The 17,579-nt window shown below is 32.9% G+C and overlaps 1 protein-coding gene across 4 annotated transcripts in view; it reads left to right on the top strand.

Annotated features, from left to right (window-relative positions):
• Positions 1-17,579, top strand: part of LOC127709822 (Golgi-specific brefeldin A-resistance guanine nucleotide exchange factor 1-like) — a 78,518-nt gene that overhangs the window by 49,127 nt on the left and 11,812 nt on the right. For 3 of the 4 annotated variants that reach the window (XM_052215480.1, XM_052215482.1, XM_052215481.1), the window contains exons 28-37: positions 273-664; positions 2,678-2,838; positions 6,183-6,417; positions 7,379-7,714; positions 8,781-8,911; positions 9,692-9,793; positions 11,776-11,889; positions 12,470-12,638; positions 13,364-13,519; positions 14,087-14,292. In XM_052215480.1, the coding sequence (XP_052071440.1) occupies positions 273-664; positions 2,678-2,838; positions 6,183-6,417; positions 7,379-7,714; positions 8,781-8,911; positions 9,692-9,793; positions 11,776-11,889; positions 12,470-12,638; positions 13,364-13,519; positions 14,087-14,292 (2,002 nt within the window). The remainder of the gene's footprint in view (positions 1-272; positions 665-2,677; positions 2,839-6,182; positions 6,418-7,378; positions 7,715-8,780; positions 8,912-9,691; positions 9,794-11,775; positions 11,890-12,469; positions 12,639-13,363; positions 13,520-14,086; positions 14,293-17,579) is intronic. The other variant, XM_052215483.1, reaches the window with a different exon arrangement.

Below are 17,579 nucleotides of genomic sequence, written 5' to 3' on the forward strand. Positions count from 1 at the left end.
CAAAAAATTGCATGTTGTACTTAATTACAAGACTTCAAAACACCTGGTCAGGGACAAAGTACAAGTAATATATCTTTTTAAGAATGGGGTAATGGGAAACTGTTTAGAATAAAAAAAAAATCACAACTATAAAGCAAATAAAAATAAATATGGTAATTATAGCTAAATATATTATATTGATAACCTTATTATTTTTCATTATGTTATTTAAAATATAAACCATAAAATTTCAAACATTATAATGAACACTTTCAATTTTTTGTATATTATAGGGATAGAGTAAATTTAGTGTGGCAAGGAGTAAGAGACCATATATATAATCTTGTAGTAAATGCCAGTGAACATACATTCTTAGTAGAAAGAGCTGTGGTAGGGTTGTTACGATTAGCCATTAGACTATTGCGGCGAGAAGAAATAGCACCACAGGTTTTGACGTCATTACGAATAACATTAATGATGAAACCATCTGTGATACATTGCATAACTAGACATATTGCTTTTGGATTACATGACTTGTTACGGACTAATGCAGCAAATATACACACTGGACAAGACTGGTTTACTTTGTTTACATTGTTAGAGGTTGTTGGGGCAGGAGCAAACCCTCCCCCTATTTTACAAGTGTGTTCAGGTGTAGAAATGTCAGAAGCAATATCTGATGCAGGTAAGATCATTATAGTTCATGGAAGGCAAAACAAATAAACTCTTAGTTTTGAAATATACTTATTTTAAATACTTTTGTTAAAAAGATATTAAGGGGCATGTAATTTTTTTTTATGTTTTGCATATATATGGCAAATTTTTTAACATTTGAAACATGAACCAGCTGTCATCATTACATATCGTACGTTGAATTCCAGAAAATGATATAAAACTTAAAAAAAAACAAATTTATATATTTTTGACATTATGAAGAAGGTAGTTTACATCTCATTTGGAGATATTTTATTTTTTCTTGAAATCAGAGGCAATTTCCCCAATCATCAAAAATATGCAGAAAACAGTTGAAAATTATCAAATTTAGGAAATTTCAATAAAAAATGTACTTCTTATTATCATCAGGATAATTTATTGAAGGTAAATGTTTATTTTTACATTCTGGAAGTTGTTGCTTCAGTTCTATAGTACAAACTGTTTCATATATAAAACAAATTTGATTTTTGAAATTTGTTAAGGCCAATTAACACTCTCTATCATTCATCTAGTTTTGATAATTCGCAGAATATTTTTCATTAGAATAAGGCGACAAAAGGTAACAAATAAGAGAATTACTTTGAAATCTGCATTCCTATATCTATGTCAATTAAAAGCCTAATGAAAATCATGAAGTGTTCTTTTGAAATCAATTTACTACAGTGCTAATCCTCCTTCTTACTACAGCTTAAATGTTTCTATCATTTCTGCGCTGTTGATTAAAGGTAAAGTGACAAGCCACAGTTGCCACTGTTTTGTTCCAATGTAATAGTGGTATCTGTGTTATAGTTTACTCTATGTGATATCTGTGTTGCTTGCTTTGCTTGGCCAAATCTTACAATGATTACAATACATGATCTTTTTGTAGTAGAATATTTGTTAAGATAAGATGTTAGGTTTAATTATTGCAACCACCTGTCATATTTTTCACCTTGTTTAAGATCAACCATTACTTTCAGAATCTACACTATTTTTGCTTGATCTGTAGATCAATCTATTACATCTAAAGTGCATTACCAATTTTAGTCCTTAAATTAAGGTGTGGGTATACATCAACCTGGCAGCATGGGTATACATCAATGAGGCAGCTTGGGTATACATCAATGAGGCAGCGTGGGTATACATCAATGAGGCAGCGTGGGTATACATCGATGAGGCAGTGTGGGTATACATCGACGAGGCAGCGTGAGTATACATCAATGAGGCAGCGTGGGTATCCATCAATGAGGCAGCATGGGTATACATCAATGAGGCAGCGTGGGTATACATCAATGAGGCAGCGTGGGTATACATCAATGAGGCAGCATGGGTATACATCAATGAGGCAGCATGAGTATACATCAATGAGGCAGCGTGGGTATACATCAATGAGGCAGCATGGGTATACATCAATGAGGCAGCAATTCAACTACACAAAGGCATACATTCATCTAATGATCTGAAGTCAACATATGGTCTTAAACAATCGACAGGTGTCTATATAATAAGGTCTTAAATTGCATCAAGTCTAGGTTCAAGGGTCAACAAAATACCTGTTGTCCAAGAAACCACTTTAAGACTGATTTGTGATAATGTTGTTAATTTTACTAACTTTTACAGCCTACTGTTTTTTCACAATCTTTACCATCTAATGGTATTGTGCACCTATTTTGATTTTTTTATCAGATACATTTTTTCTGGGTTTTCATCATCAACCATATGCACACTCAGTATACATTTATATCCTGTTATCCACCGAAAGGCCTCATCATAATTTGATGAAATTTCCTCAGAATCTTCACTATATAATATCCTATTATGTTTTTGATCTCAATTAATTTTGGGGTTTCCCTTACCAAAGCATTAACTTTGCAAGGGGATTGGTATCATTATGTGAGCTTAGCTCATAGTACCCCTTGTCTTTTTCAGACAAACGTTGACACAGTAGTTCATCAAAATAACATGTCACATCCTTCAATGTATAAACTGTGATTCTTATTTACAGGTGCTCAGAGTGACAGTGAAGTGACGAGTGTTAGTACATCAGATGGTTATGATAGAGGATATAATTCCGACGGAGATTTGTATGAATCCCAGTCAAAGGCTCATAGGTGTCCTTCACCTCTAGAAGTTAGACCTGTACCAGAAAATGGCAGCTGGTTACTTGTAAGTTTAACAATAACCTGGTACCCTGTAAAGATAGCAGACTTGCCAACTATCCTGATTTATGGGGGATATCCCCATGAGAGGTGTTGACTTGAATTTTGAAATTCTTTATTATATAAACGGAAGACCTCAAAAAAGGCATTCAAATGAGTTAAAAGGGTATTTAAGCACATACATACTCATTCAAACAATATAGTAGTGGATTAAGAAGACTTATGACAATATAAGAGGAGCATAAGGTCCTCTTGCGCTTCAAATCATCCATAGAGATTTTGAAAAGTTGGCAGGTATGAGATAGAACTTCTTGTTTGCTTTTGGGTAAAGATTGCATTCATGCAACCAAACCCTTATGTGACTGACCTGATAGTTATCAATTTTCCAGACTTTATCACCACTTTTGAGATAAACAAAACATAGTGCATTGAGCACTACATTCTATACATTTTAGCCATGACAATTTCAAGAAATTTATCAATGAAATATATACTCAGATATTCCAGTTACAGAATAATTCGTCTAAATAACAGCCCAACAATGTTAGATCTGTAATTTTGCGAATCAAATTTTTTATTCTTCCCTGGCAGGGATTCAAACTCATGCTACTGAGATATCGTGGCACCAAATCACCTTATATATATATATATTTAAAACCATACTCAAGAAAATTATATAAATTGTGCATGGTACATGAAACAATTTGAGTTACTTTCCTTTGTCCATACTACATACATGCTTATTACAATGCAGAATCAATGATATTTTTACCCTTCAGTCCTCACTATTTAATTTTTATTTTTGGTGCTTCACTTTCTGTGTTTTGAAGACATTAAAGAATTGGATGACCAAATCTGTAAAAAATATACACTATGTCATGAATCATACAGGATAAGTTTGATTTTGGAATTTGACATTATAAATGTTAATAACTTGTTAGTTGAACTATCACATTTCACCATTGTTCTTTTGGACAGACCACAGATCTATTCAATCACAATGTGGTGCTATTGATTTTTTTTTATTTTTAAATTTTCTAAGATTACCTATACAATCAAGACCACCTGGTTGACTTGTCTAGGATCATTTATTTTACCTTAATATGCTTAATACCAGGAAAGATTTAAATAATGATATCAAAAGGTCATCCTTTATTTGCATCAACATTTTGACATCAATTATTAAGTCTCCCAAACGAAGTTTGGGAAGACTTATTGTTTTTGCTCAGTTCTTATTATTATTATTATTATTCTTCCTCTTCCTCTTCCTCTTCCTCTTCCGCCGCTTTTAAATTTGAACTTGTCCGCACCCGTTCTCCAAAACCGCTTGTCAGATTAACTTAGGGTTTCACAATATGTTAGACTAACATGTCTAGTGGTGCAATCAGGGTTTTGTTTGTGCAATGGGGTTTATAAAGGGGTACTTTGAGGGGCAAAAAGAAAAGAGGGTTTTACTATAGAACCCTATGGGATTTTATTTTTAAAAATTTTCAAATGATTATAAATTGAAAACCGTTTGTGATAGACACAATCTTTTTAATTGAAAATGTTCTAAATGATAAAACCCATTAAATGAAATACAGGGTTAGTCCCCAGGGGTCACCCCCACCCCCTGCCATTTAAGAAAGTTCTAATACCTTGTAAGTGGTCAAGATCCCCACCCCTAAACCATATATATTCTTGTTTGTCATTCTAAGATGGTTTGAATGATATGCAGGGTTAGTCCCCAGGGGTCATCCCCACCCCCTGCCATTTGAGAAAGTTCTAATATCTTGTAAATGGTCGAGATCCCCACCCCTAAACCATATATATTCTGGTTTGTCATGCTAAGATGGTTTGAATGATATACAGGGTTAGTCCCCAGGGGTCATCCCGACCCCCTGCCATTTGAGAAAGTTCTAATATCTTGTAAATGGTCGAGATCCCCACCCCTAAACCATGTATATTCTGGTTTGTCATGCTAAGATGGTTTGAATGATATACAGGGTTAGTCCCCAGGGGTCATCCCGACCCCCTGCCATTTGAGAAAGTTCTAATATCTTGTAAATGGTTGAGATCCCCACCCCTAAACCATATATATTCTGGTTTGTCATGATAAGATGGTTTGAATGATATACAGGGTTAGTCCCCAGGGGTCATTCCGACCCCCTGCCGTTTGAGAAAGTTCTAATATCTTGTAAATGGTCGAGATCCCCACCCCTAAACCATATATATTCTGGTTTGTCATGATAAAGCACATGAAATGAAATAAGGGTTAGTCCCCAGGGGTCACCCCCACCCCATGCCATTTAAGAAAGTTCTAATATCTTGTAAGTGGTCAAGATCCCCACCCCTAAACCATATATATTCTGGTTTGTCATGCTAAGATGGTTTGAATGATATACAGGGTTAGTCCCCAGGGGTCATCCCGACCCCCTGCCATTTGAGAAAGTTCTAATATCTTGTAAATGGTCGAGATCCCCACCCCTAAACCATATATATTCTGGTTTGTCATGATAAAGCAAATCAAATGAAATACAGGGTTAGTCCCCAGGGGTCACCCCCACCCTATGCCATTTAAGTTCTAATATCTTGTAAGTGGTCAAGATCCCCACCCCTAAACCATATATATTCTTGTTTGTCATGCTAAGATGGTTTGAATGATATGCAGGGTTAGTCCCCAGGGGTCATCCCGACCCCCTGCCATTTGAGAAAGTTCTAATATCTTGTAAATGGTCGAGATCCCCACCCCTAAACCATATATATTCTGGTTTGTCATGCTAAGATGGTTTGAATGATATACAGGGTTAGTCCCCAGGGGTCATCCCGACCCCCTGCCATTTGAGAAAGTTCTAATATCTTGTAAATGGTTGAGATCCCCACCCCTAAACCATATATATTCTGGTTTGTCATGCCAAGATGATTTGAATGATATACAGGGTTAGTCCCCAGGCATCACTAATGCATATAACTTTACTGGACCAAACCAATTTTCACTGGACTTTGCTCAATGTCAGGCGACCATGGGAATTACGAATTATGGGAGCTTCGTTTGGGAGACTTCGTAACAGCATCCTGTTACAATCATTTCTTGTTCAAATTTAATCTATCCTAAAGATTTTCCCACCAAAATTGTCTCTCTTTCAGGATTTTGCCAACTTCCTGTTTACCTTTAACAATATTACAAGTTGTAATATGTTTCAATTGGCATATGACATTTTATATAGATATCCCACCTCAAACTGTTGGGAAAGTCTGCAATAATACTCATTAGTTTTATTTTTTGTCTGAAAAATCAAATTATATCATTGCAAAAGGTTACTGAAGGTCAATCATCAGACAAAAATTATTCATGTTCCTTTTACTTTTCAGGTCAATAGAGAGAACATTTCCACTAAAGAAGAGCAACCAAGAAAAACCAGCTTAACAACAAATCAATATACCATAGAATTAAATGAAGAACTGTATTACTGTGATAGTAAATCTTTATTGAAATCATCAGAAACATTATCATTTCTGGTACGAGATGCTGCTCACATTACACCCTTAAACTTTGAAAGTTGTGTTCATGCAATAAGATCATTTGTGGAAACAAGTCTAAATGGAGGTAAGTAAAAAGCTGTGTTTATACCATTAAGTCATGTTCATAAGATTGTTTGTAAGGTATTGAAACTTTGATAAAAACAAGTTTTATATCTTACTTTGAGCTAAGTTGTCGGTCATTTTGCTATTACAACGTTAACCATGATCAAATTATTGGGACTGACACTTAGCTTTTTCAGCAGATGCTGTACATAGTTGCTTAATCATTTTGTTTTTATTTCTAATTTCCATTACTTCATACTGATAGGTAGTATTTATATAAACTAAGGTAAAGTTAAAATCAGAAGTTATGATAATCATCTAAAACAAACTTCAGGTTGCCACATATTCTCTAATATGTTGGAATCAAATTAAGTCATTTTTTATGCCCCCGCCGTAGCGGAGGGAGCATTAAGTTTTACCGCTGTCCTTCTGTAGGTACGTACGTCCCAAAGTTGGTTTCCGTTCTCTAAGTTTAGTTTGCCTCAACCAAATGTTATGAAACTTATACACAATGCTTATTATCACAAAACACAGATCAAGTTTGAAATTGGGTGCCGTCACGATAACGGTTCTTGAGTTATGCCCCTTTATAAACATAAAAATTGCTGAGTTTTTCGTTTCTGTTCTCTAACTTAAGTTTGCCTCAACCAAATGTTATAAAACTTATACACAATGCTTATTACCACATAATACAGATCAAGTTCGAAATTGAGTGGCGTCAATTTTACCGTTCTTTAGTTATGCCCTTTATAAACATAAAAATTGCTGAATATTTTGTTTCCGTTCTCTAACTTTGGTTTGCCTCAACCAAATGTTATGAAACTTATACACAATGCTTATTACCACAAAACTCAGTTCAAGTACAAATTTTGGAAGTGTCACTGTTACTGTTCTTCAGTTATGTCCCTTTATATCTTAATATGATATGCAAGCGGGGGCATCATCTGTGTCCCATGGACTCATTCCACATTTATCTTTTGTAGGTCGACAGAGAATCCTTTTACCAGAAAAGAAGCCAAAAATGACAAAAAATCAGCACAAAAAATCAAAACTTAAAATGAAAAAGTCTAGTTCTTCACCAAGTCGTTTACATCAGAATATAAACTTATCTGATGAAGAAGGGGAGGTAGAAGGAACTGCTGCAGGAATACATTCTTTATCTATACAGCTATTAGATTTAATGCACACACTCCACACAAGAGCAGCTTCTATATATAAATCATGGGCAGAGGAGGACAAAATTCATCAAGATCCAAATGATACTATAGATGCTGGAACTAATGCATTATGGCTGAAATGTTGGTGCCCATTACTGCAAGGTGAGTTGGAAGGAAGATGTAATAATTGATTGAGAAATGATAAAGTGTAGACATACTTTATGTTTATCTGAGAGAAAAAAAAAGAGAAATATATTGATGATATGAATCTCTTACTTAAAAAAATCCTTAAATTAGGTATGATCCAGTATAAATTTAGATTTTAGACTTTATGCAAAAAGATTGCATTGTTCATAATTGTTCTTAAAATGTTATAACTTAACACTTGGACTGTATATGTACTGACAGAGTTATATGAGTATAAATGAATACAGTCACACCATACATATTATGTCTGTTTTCTTTTCACTGAATAATTATCGCTGATGAATCTGTGAATTCTTACATTTCAGTAACAGATATTTTTATTTACCCATCGAACATTTGTTTTAAAATGTAACACCCCACTGAACCTTTTATCCCTGCTCAACAAAACCATGGAATTTAAATGGATCTTCTTGTTCATTCATCTGAGACGCATGAAAAGTACTGCTTGAACAAATCTTCTGAAACTTTTATGGATGGTTAAAAACAAGTAAAATTCAGTTTTGGTAGATTTAACATTTAGTCTTCAGGTGTTCTGCCTTTGTTGAGTTTTAGTAGGTTTTTGGAAGAGATAACAAGTAAAACTAACCAAATCTAAGGTTTTATACAAATATTGTTGACCATAAAAAACTGATCAGGTTTGACTTTGATGTTTTCAACATGTTACTGTTTGAAGTGTTATTGAAAATTCAGGATTCATTCTTCTTAATTGTCTGATGTTATGACTATACAATACTGGTACTTAAATTCCAATCCTGTTATATCTTTGATCAGTAGATCGTATGATTCTTGTTCTTGGCATCACATTGGTAATGGAATAATATGAAAATAAGGAGGTGTGGTATGATTGCCAATGAGACAACTCTCCACCAGAGACCAAATGACATAGGTTAGCAACTGAAGTTCACTGTACGGCTTCATGAAACCATTAGTATATGGTCCAAATACTTGTATAGTCTACAGCATAATCATAATAAATTATTGTTTAATAAGTTATTGTTTATACAAAATAATGTGCTTACAGGAATTGCAAGATTATGTTGTGATGTCAGACGACAAGTAAGAAGCCAAGCACTAACTTACCTGCAGAGGGCATTGCTGGTTCATGACCTTCAGACATTATCTGCTGCAGAATGGGAATCCTGCTTTAACAAAGTAATTATTTCACTGAGAAAAAAAGAAGAAAAAATCATAAGTTCAGGATCATTTTTATCCTAAATAACAATTACATTGCTGTGGTATTCATGTATTCCTGCAAATTAATTGAGTAGATAAATGTAATGGTGCAATGAAACTATCCCTAAATAATAATATTTTGTTATTGTTTACTGTAAGCCAACTTATTTTTGCTATTAACCCTTTCTACAAGTGAAAATGAAGTGAAATAATCTTTGCAAAAGATAATCGGATTATTTACAGTATTATTTAAGACACATATACAACAGCTGACAAATTTTCTTTCTAGCCAAAAATCAAAATGTTAAAAAAAAAAAAAATAGCTGTCAAGGAAAGAGAGGAAAAGAAAGTTTTGATTTACCTTTGGTTAATACATATTGTCAAATCTTAGTACATACAGCCTTAAATGCATACAGGTATTTGTAATGTGATTTATTTTAGATCAATATTTATAGGGTGAAAGTATCATATTGAGCTGATTTTGTGATCAAGTAAAATGTGTGAAAACATCCCTCAGACAAACAGTTGTAGACAGCAGCAATCATGGTATGAAGGGCAAATATATGGTTCGATGGAAGAATTTGACCCTGGAAAGAAAAGTTTATTCATTGAAATCATGAACATAACAACCAGCTGTAAAACTATCCACAATTACAGTCAAAAAGATAAACCATTAAACTTATTTGAAATTGAACTGTCATTCAGATAGATGGAAGAACTTTTTTACGTGTTATTTACATACATTTTGTTGTATTTTAGGTGCTGTTTCCATTGTTAACCAAATTACTGGAAAATATAAATATACAGGACCCTACTGGTATGGAAGAAACAAGAATGAGAGCTTCAGCCCTTCTCACTAAAGTAAGGACTTCAATAAGACATAGTGTTGTACATTAAATGACACTTACCGTAGAAAGGCTTGTATAGTCCGCGGTTTTATTCTCCAAAATTGGACCTTCCAGACGGGGTGCGTACTATAGAGTACAATAAGCAAGATATAAGAGAAAAATTTCAATTTCGTGGGCGAAGTGGTTTGTTTACGTTCCGCCATCTTTGTTATTTATATTGTAGAGGGCGCTCTTATCATTTTTCAAACTAATAATTTTAACTCATCCATATTAATAAGTTATTTCTATTCAATATCAAATTAATACTGATAAATATAAAAACTAAACCTTTCATTACAAATTTCTCGTTTCTTTTCAATGCATTGGTTGAAATAAACTGGTATCTGCTTGATTGAAATGATACAAACATAGTGAAAAAGACAACCGTAAACCAGCTTAGAATTTGTAAACTACAAAACGTAATCAGTTATTGTTCGTTCCGTTTTGGTGTTTCATACTGACTAATATGGTTTGTATTAGCTTCAGACCCTTCAAACATTAATGTGATAGATATATTAAAGACTGTTTTACAAAAGGATGGAACTGTTTTACTTTCAAAGTCGTATTATAGTGATATCTGTTATGTACGGATTTCGACTCTCACCGGTTAATTTCTTCTTTTACACGTGCTTTTTAAACTTCCTGTTTAAACATACACAAGTTTCTAAATTGTTTTTTAAGTGAATTAAACTTATTTTAACAATCATGAAGCGTTCTAGAATCATTTACAAGCAGTTTCAGCTTCTGTTTGATGATGGAAAACAGGTTTTTCCAAGAAAATACCGTAAAACGACCGCACAGGATTTGAAATTACCGGAGTTTCATTAGACCTTTTTTAACAGTTCCAAAAAGTTTTTTTACCTAAAATTTCGTGGGGAGAAGGGGGTGCGGACTATGTACCAGTGCGAACTATACAAGCCTTTCTACGGTATTGAAATACTACTCAAAATGTTTTATGTACAATTTATTTATGAAAAACAAAATCACGGAAAAAATAGTTTTAAATACAAGGAACTTAGAAAGAAATAGATTTACTGAACTCCAATGTAGCATTAAAGATTGAAAGTCCAAATCACTGGTATTCCATATGAATAACATGTACATTTACAATGTGTGTATTTACAGGTTTTCTTACAGGACCTTACACCATTGCTGTCACTGAGTACATTTACAATTTGTGAATTTAGAGGTTTTCCTACAATACCTGACACATTGCTGTCACTGAGTACATTTACATTTTGTGTATTTACAGGTTTTCTTACAGCACCTGACACCATTGCTGTCACTGAGTACATTTACATTTTGTGTATTTACAGGTTTTCTTACAGCACCTGACACCATTGCTGTCACTGAGTACATTTACATTTTGTGTATTTACAGGTTTTCTTACAGCACCTGACACCATTGCTGTCACTGAGTACATTTACATTTTGTGCATTTACAGGTTTTCCTACAATACCTGACACCATTGCTGTCACTGAGTACATTTACATTTTGTGTATTTACAGGTTTTCTTACAGCACCTGACACCATTGCTGTCACTGAGTACGTTTACATTTTGTGTATTTACAGGTTTTCTTACAGCACCTGACACCATTGCTGTCACTGAGTACATTTACATTTTGTGTATTTACAGGTTTTCTTACAGCACCTGACACCATTGCTGTCACTGAGTACATTTACATTTTGTGTATTTACAGGTTTTCTTACAGCACCTGACACCATTGCTGTCACTGAGTATGTTTACATTTTGTGTATTTACAGGTTTTCTTACAGCACCTGACACCATTGCTGTCGATGGGTACATTTACATTTTGTGTATTTACAGGTTTTCTTACAATACCTGACACCATTGCTGTCACTGAGTACATTTACATTTTGTGTTTTTACAGGTTTTCTTACAGCACCTGACACCATTGCTGTCACTGAGTATGTTTACATTTTGTGTATTTACAGGTTTTCTTACAGCACCTGACACCATTGTTGTCACTGAGTACATTTACAGCTTTATGGTTAACTATATTAGAATTTATGGACAAATATATGCATGCTGACAACAGTGATTTACTGGTAGGTTTTGAATATAATCATGGATTTAGTGTTATTTGATGTGTGTCTGAATATTTGGTAAATCTGGTCTCCTTTCAAGGACTAGTTCAAAAGACTTGATTTGTGCTTAGAAATTAGTATCTAATTGGAAACTAATGTATGAACAGGAAGAATATTTGCTAGTAGATAAAATGATAGAAAACGAAAGCTGTGAAATTTAATATCAAGCAAAACCTGTACAGATTAAAAAAGAACAAGGAAAAAATTTGAAAAAAACACCGACAAACAATACTGACGTACTAGAAATGTATCCTTATTTATTTAGGATTTGTGTTGGTTTGTTTCATTTACCAAATGCCAGTTTAAAAAAGTCTAATAACTTGACATTAATGTACAATTTTAATAAGAAAATATATTGCTGAAAATTTATATATATATCACTTATGTTAATACTTTCACTTTGAAATTGCTTCCTTGTGTAGAACTTAGACGAAACTGCCTTCACATTTCCTTATTTTTATATTTAAAATGAAATTTGCAGTTTTCAGCAATTTTTGTAAATGTTCAGATGTAGACTGATAATAGTTTAAACAATTTACAGGCTGAAGCTATTCCTGAGTCCTTGAAAAATATGTTATTAGTGATGGATACAGCTGGCATCTTCCAGACATCTCATGGTGCTGAATCAACGTTATGGAAGCTCAGCTGGGACAGAATTGATACATTTCTACCTAATCTCAGAAATGATGTTTTTAAACCTACAGTTAGAGGTAAAGAAAATTTAAAATGACTGGTATGAAGTTAGCCTTTTAATACATAGTGATGTCTGAGAAAAAAAGCAATTTTGATCTAAGTGAAGTTTTGATTTGGAGATAACATAAATTTATTGAATTTTGTTTACTGCATACATAGAAATATTTAGTTGAACACAGGGTGATGTATAAAATGAACTGTTATTTGACTATAAATAAATGAACATTGGTCATCCTGAAAATACATAGAAGGCTAAACACCGTGTTCTATCAACAAGCATAACCAGAAGGCTAAACACATTGTTCTATCAACAAGCATAACTAGAAGCTAAACACATTGTTCTATCAACAAGCATAACCAGAAGCTAAACACATTGTTCTATCAACAAGCATAACCAGAAGCTAAACACATTGTTCTATCAACAAGCATAACCAGAAGCTAAACACATTGTTCTATCAACAAGCATAACCAGAAGCTAAACACATTGTTCTATCAACAAGCATAACCAGAAACAAAACACATTTTTCTATCAACAAGCATAACCAGAAGAAAAATAAAAAAAATGAATCTATTTGGAAAGATAAATAATCACAATAAAAAAATATTTGAGTTTGACAGTAAAAACAGAGGGATTTTCTTGTAATTGAAGAAGAGAATTTTTCTTTTCACCTTAACTTAATATAGAAATAGAATAAATATGTGATGTTGACAATAAATTTCTATTTTTTATTTGCTTTTTCAGAAGTAAAACCCACTCCTACCTTAGTACCCCCAACACCAGAGATTTCACAGAATACCTCTTCTGTACCTCAGTCTCCTGAAATGCATTCTCCCCATGAAATGGAGGAGGAAGAAGAGGAACATTTAGAGGGTGTTACAGTTGTCAAAGATGTCAATGGTAATATTTAATTACAAAGATTGTTATTGTTATTGTGTATTGCTTCTGTTTTATGATGTTTGTTGTGATTAGATTTTATATTAACAAAAGCTTTGGAAATTCTTAAAATCATCTAAAAAATTAAAGTTCTGCATGATTGTTGTCAGAAAAATGCAATTCATTTCTTTGATTGACAGTTTTAGTATCTTTTTACTCTTTTCTGTGGAACATGTTGGTTATAGAAATATATTCAAAAATGACAATTATGACAGTCATGATTTTTTTTTTAATTTATGCATAGTACAAATTGAATAAAAAAAATTTCATGCATGCAACCTTTTTCAGTTTTATATGAAATGTTGTATTTAAAGGATTCAGTTTGTTTTAATGTTGTTAATGTTAATTTGGAATTAAATATTGTCTTGATTATTGAATAAGTTTCCTACCATTCATCACATATCAAATTAATAAAATATGTGTTCTTTGAAAAAAATTGGCATCTTCTGTAGGTTTGACATACATTCTACACTGATGAAACATATCTATAGAAAAGGCTCTCTATCACAGATTTATATTTTTGATTTTCAGAGTACCTTGGAAATTATTCTAGTCACCCAAAGGTTCACTCCCCTACACATCTTCAATCCCCGCCCTCTTATCTGTTACAAACCCCACCCTCTCACATTTTGACTATGGAATCTGAATCTGGAATTCAAATGGGGAACAATTGTGTACCTTTACTACTGAACCCAGATGTGATAGATACTTCGACAGTACCATATATCTCGCCACAAGTAAGTTTAAGCATGATAAATTATATGTGGTAATGGCATGTTCATTTCCCCCCAGGAACAGAGGGTTTGTTTTGTCTTTGTTCAGAAAGATTGTTAGAATATTTGTCATCAGCATTGCTTTCTATTTAAAATCAAATCATACTGCACATAATCATTTTTACTCTTAAAGTTCACCAGTAAGCATTTCAACCTTTCTTTTAAATCATATATCTTCATTAAAATAAAAAAAAAAATCTTTTATAAACATATTGTTTTCCTTTAATATAATATTATTTCTTTAATTTGATATATTTAAAAATAAAAGGTTCCATCTTCTATGATATCTTAAATTTTCCAATTGAGAAGTATCAACTATGATTATGTTTTTATATATTTATATTGATAATTTATGCTTTTTCTGTAAGTAAATTCTTATAAGTTAAATATGATGTACAAATAGATATGCATTATTTATAGATATACAGATAAATATGCATTACTTATATTGATGTTTTCATTTCATTTCATATATCATCAGCAGCTAGAGTGCATAAAACTTTGATATGTAAATTTTAAAAGCTTCTTTGTATTGTTGCTAAATTTCTGTGTTCTAAAACAAAGTCCTGATGGATAGAGCTTGAGTTTCGTATTAAATTGATTTTTGAAAGAAATCAAAACAGATACTGCAAGCCAACTGTCATTTGTGAACATAAATAGAAGAGAAAATTCACATTTTTTTGTAGTAGATTCTAAATTGATATCTCAGTTTAGCCCACTTTCAAATTCTGGAACTCTACAAAGAGAGCTGGTTTATCAAATCATGTTTGCAAAACAATCTCTGTTGGTCTCTGATGACATCAAATGGATTTGTGGCAGCGATTTATAGTATTCTTTTTATATTTTACTTTGTATATTTTATAACTTAACCAATTTTCCATTTCAGCGAATTATTTCAATAAACTATAAAAATATTTAATTTGATCTAAAGTTGTTAAAATATTTTGAAGACATTTTCTGAACTCATTACGCTATAGCTTTCCGTTTTCCAAATTTAGTCCCTGCTATGGTGTAATGAATAATTGACCATTGAAGCATATGATTATCCTGTATTGAACCCCATACAGTTAGTACTGCAGTGCAGGTATGACGTTTTCATGTACTATTGGTTAGTACAGTGAGTACATTTAAGTTCTGCCGCATTGGACTTTTCGATGGTATTCATTGGGTAATTTGTACATTATTTTCTATTGGCTCTGTCTTGCTATTTCACTTACGGTTTTCATTGTGAGGTTTATATTATTTGGAACTTTCTTTGAAGTTAGATGTTATTTGTACCTGACTATTATTCTGGACCTTTTTGGACATTTTTGACAAACATACCATATAGTGTCCTGGAATAATTGTATTAGTGTTTATGGCAGTGGATTTTGATAACTCAATCCCACATATTGAGTTACATTTTCCTGGTATATAATAAAGTATTTGAACCAGTTGGAGTCTATAATTAAAAGCCCTTATAAGACCCTATCACAAATGGCGCCCACGTAGGGACCAGGCTTGGCGACAGAAGCGACAACTTACGAATTCAGCAAATGGCAGATCGATCCATCTAACACTTACCATAGTGAATTGGAAGATTCCGGAAACCATTCATCTACACTTTCCGTAACCGAGTGCACTCAATTATATCGTTTATCCGTTGGATCTCGTACAGATGAAGAACAAACTTTATGCAGTGAATCTTATTATAATTGTATTGAATGAACTTTTGTGTGAATTTATTTAATGTGTGTGAAATAATTCTCTGGAAAATGTGCAGTACACGAAGATTTAAGGTAGGCCATTTCTTTATTATCAACTGTATTTAATTAGCTTACCTGTTTATACACAATGAAAACTGACCCAGCTTTGACTTACTACATCAAGGGGTATCGATGTCTTTAACATATTTAGAAAAAAACAACTGTTTGCTTTTGAGACGCTAACCAAAATCTTTGCATTTCAATTCATGTAGTTACATACACTTTCTGAGCGTCATACAGCTGAGCTGTTCTTCATCTTCCGGTACCCTATATTATGGAGTAATTTAGTATCCAATACATAGTAAGTTCGTCAAAAAGTCAAAGTTTTCTTGCTGTTATCTACAGTTGATAGTAATAGTATAGGGATTGTTTCCCCGATTTTGATATACTTACGTATACATTTAAGGTAGAATTTGTGTATAGAAACAGATATATACAATTTTATGAAACCTAAGGTTATATATAGACATTAATTACATTGATTATATTGATACTTGAGAACTGTCACAGGGAATAGCGGTGTATAAAGAAAATATTTTTTTTACTTGAATATTTGGAAATAATTACGCATGATTTACGAAGCGTAATAGTTGTACATATATAAGACATTGTATATAATTATTTTTTTCACATTTGTTCAGAGCATTTCATCGACCTGATTTGATTTTTTTAGACCATATCGTTTACGGTTGACTAGCTATAGGTATTGTCGTTATATAGGTCAGTGCGTAGGCGTAGTGTATTGGTTTATTGATTTATCTTTGATCAGGTGTTGATTTCAAGGTATCTAGTTTGGAGTATTACGTATTGCTAGTTCAGGTGCGTTTGACTTGACGGATAGTTCATAGTGCATATAGGATCTCGTTATTTGATTCACATATACATTATAGGGTAGGATAGCATATTATAGATCATAGACGTAGAGTAACTACACCTAGTACTCGTTCGTTTATACATAAAAGGTGCCCGGAAAGAGTATACAGATACTAAAAACTATACAGAGTGAGCTTTATATAGCAGGTGCTTACATTATATTAGATACATATTGCTCCTTTATATAGATAGTAGATAGCTATACTATTGATATATCAGGTAAAAGATTTATTTACATGTAGTTTATATTTGTACTATATAGATTTGACTTTATATCCGTGAACCGTACATCGAGATTTTGCCGATTTTTGCGATTCGGATTTTATACAGCGGACCGTTTTTTTTTATGCAAAGATTGCGCTTGCAACTTGCAATGAATTAACGGATTGCATATAGAGTTCTCAGTATCGATTTTAATTATCGATTAATCTTTATTTGATTAACTAATCGCTGATTAGTATATAGTACATTAGCCAATTATTTGGCCTAGTTAGTTTTTTTTTCCAGCTTATTTGTATCATGGCCACGGAAGGCAAGGAATCTGATATAGAATTATCCGTCGAAGAACTAGAACACATCGCTGCAGCTTTTAAGGAGATGGGAGTCAAACCAAAAGCGGACAGCGCTTCCGAT

Source organism: Mytilus californianus, unplaced genomic scaffold (genome assembly GCF_021869535.1).
Source record: "Mytilus californianus isolate M0D057914Y unplaced genomic scaffold, xbMytCali1.0.p SCAF_7, whole genome shotgun sequence".
NCBI classification, from domain to species: domain Eukaryota; kingdom Metazoa; phylum Mollusca; class Bivalvia; order Mytilida; family Mytilidae; genus Mytilus; species Mytilus californianus.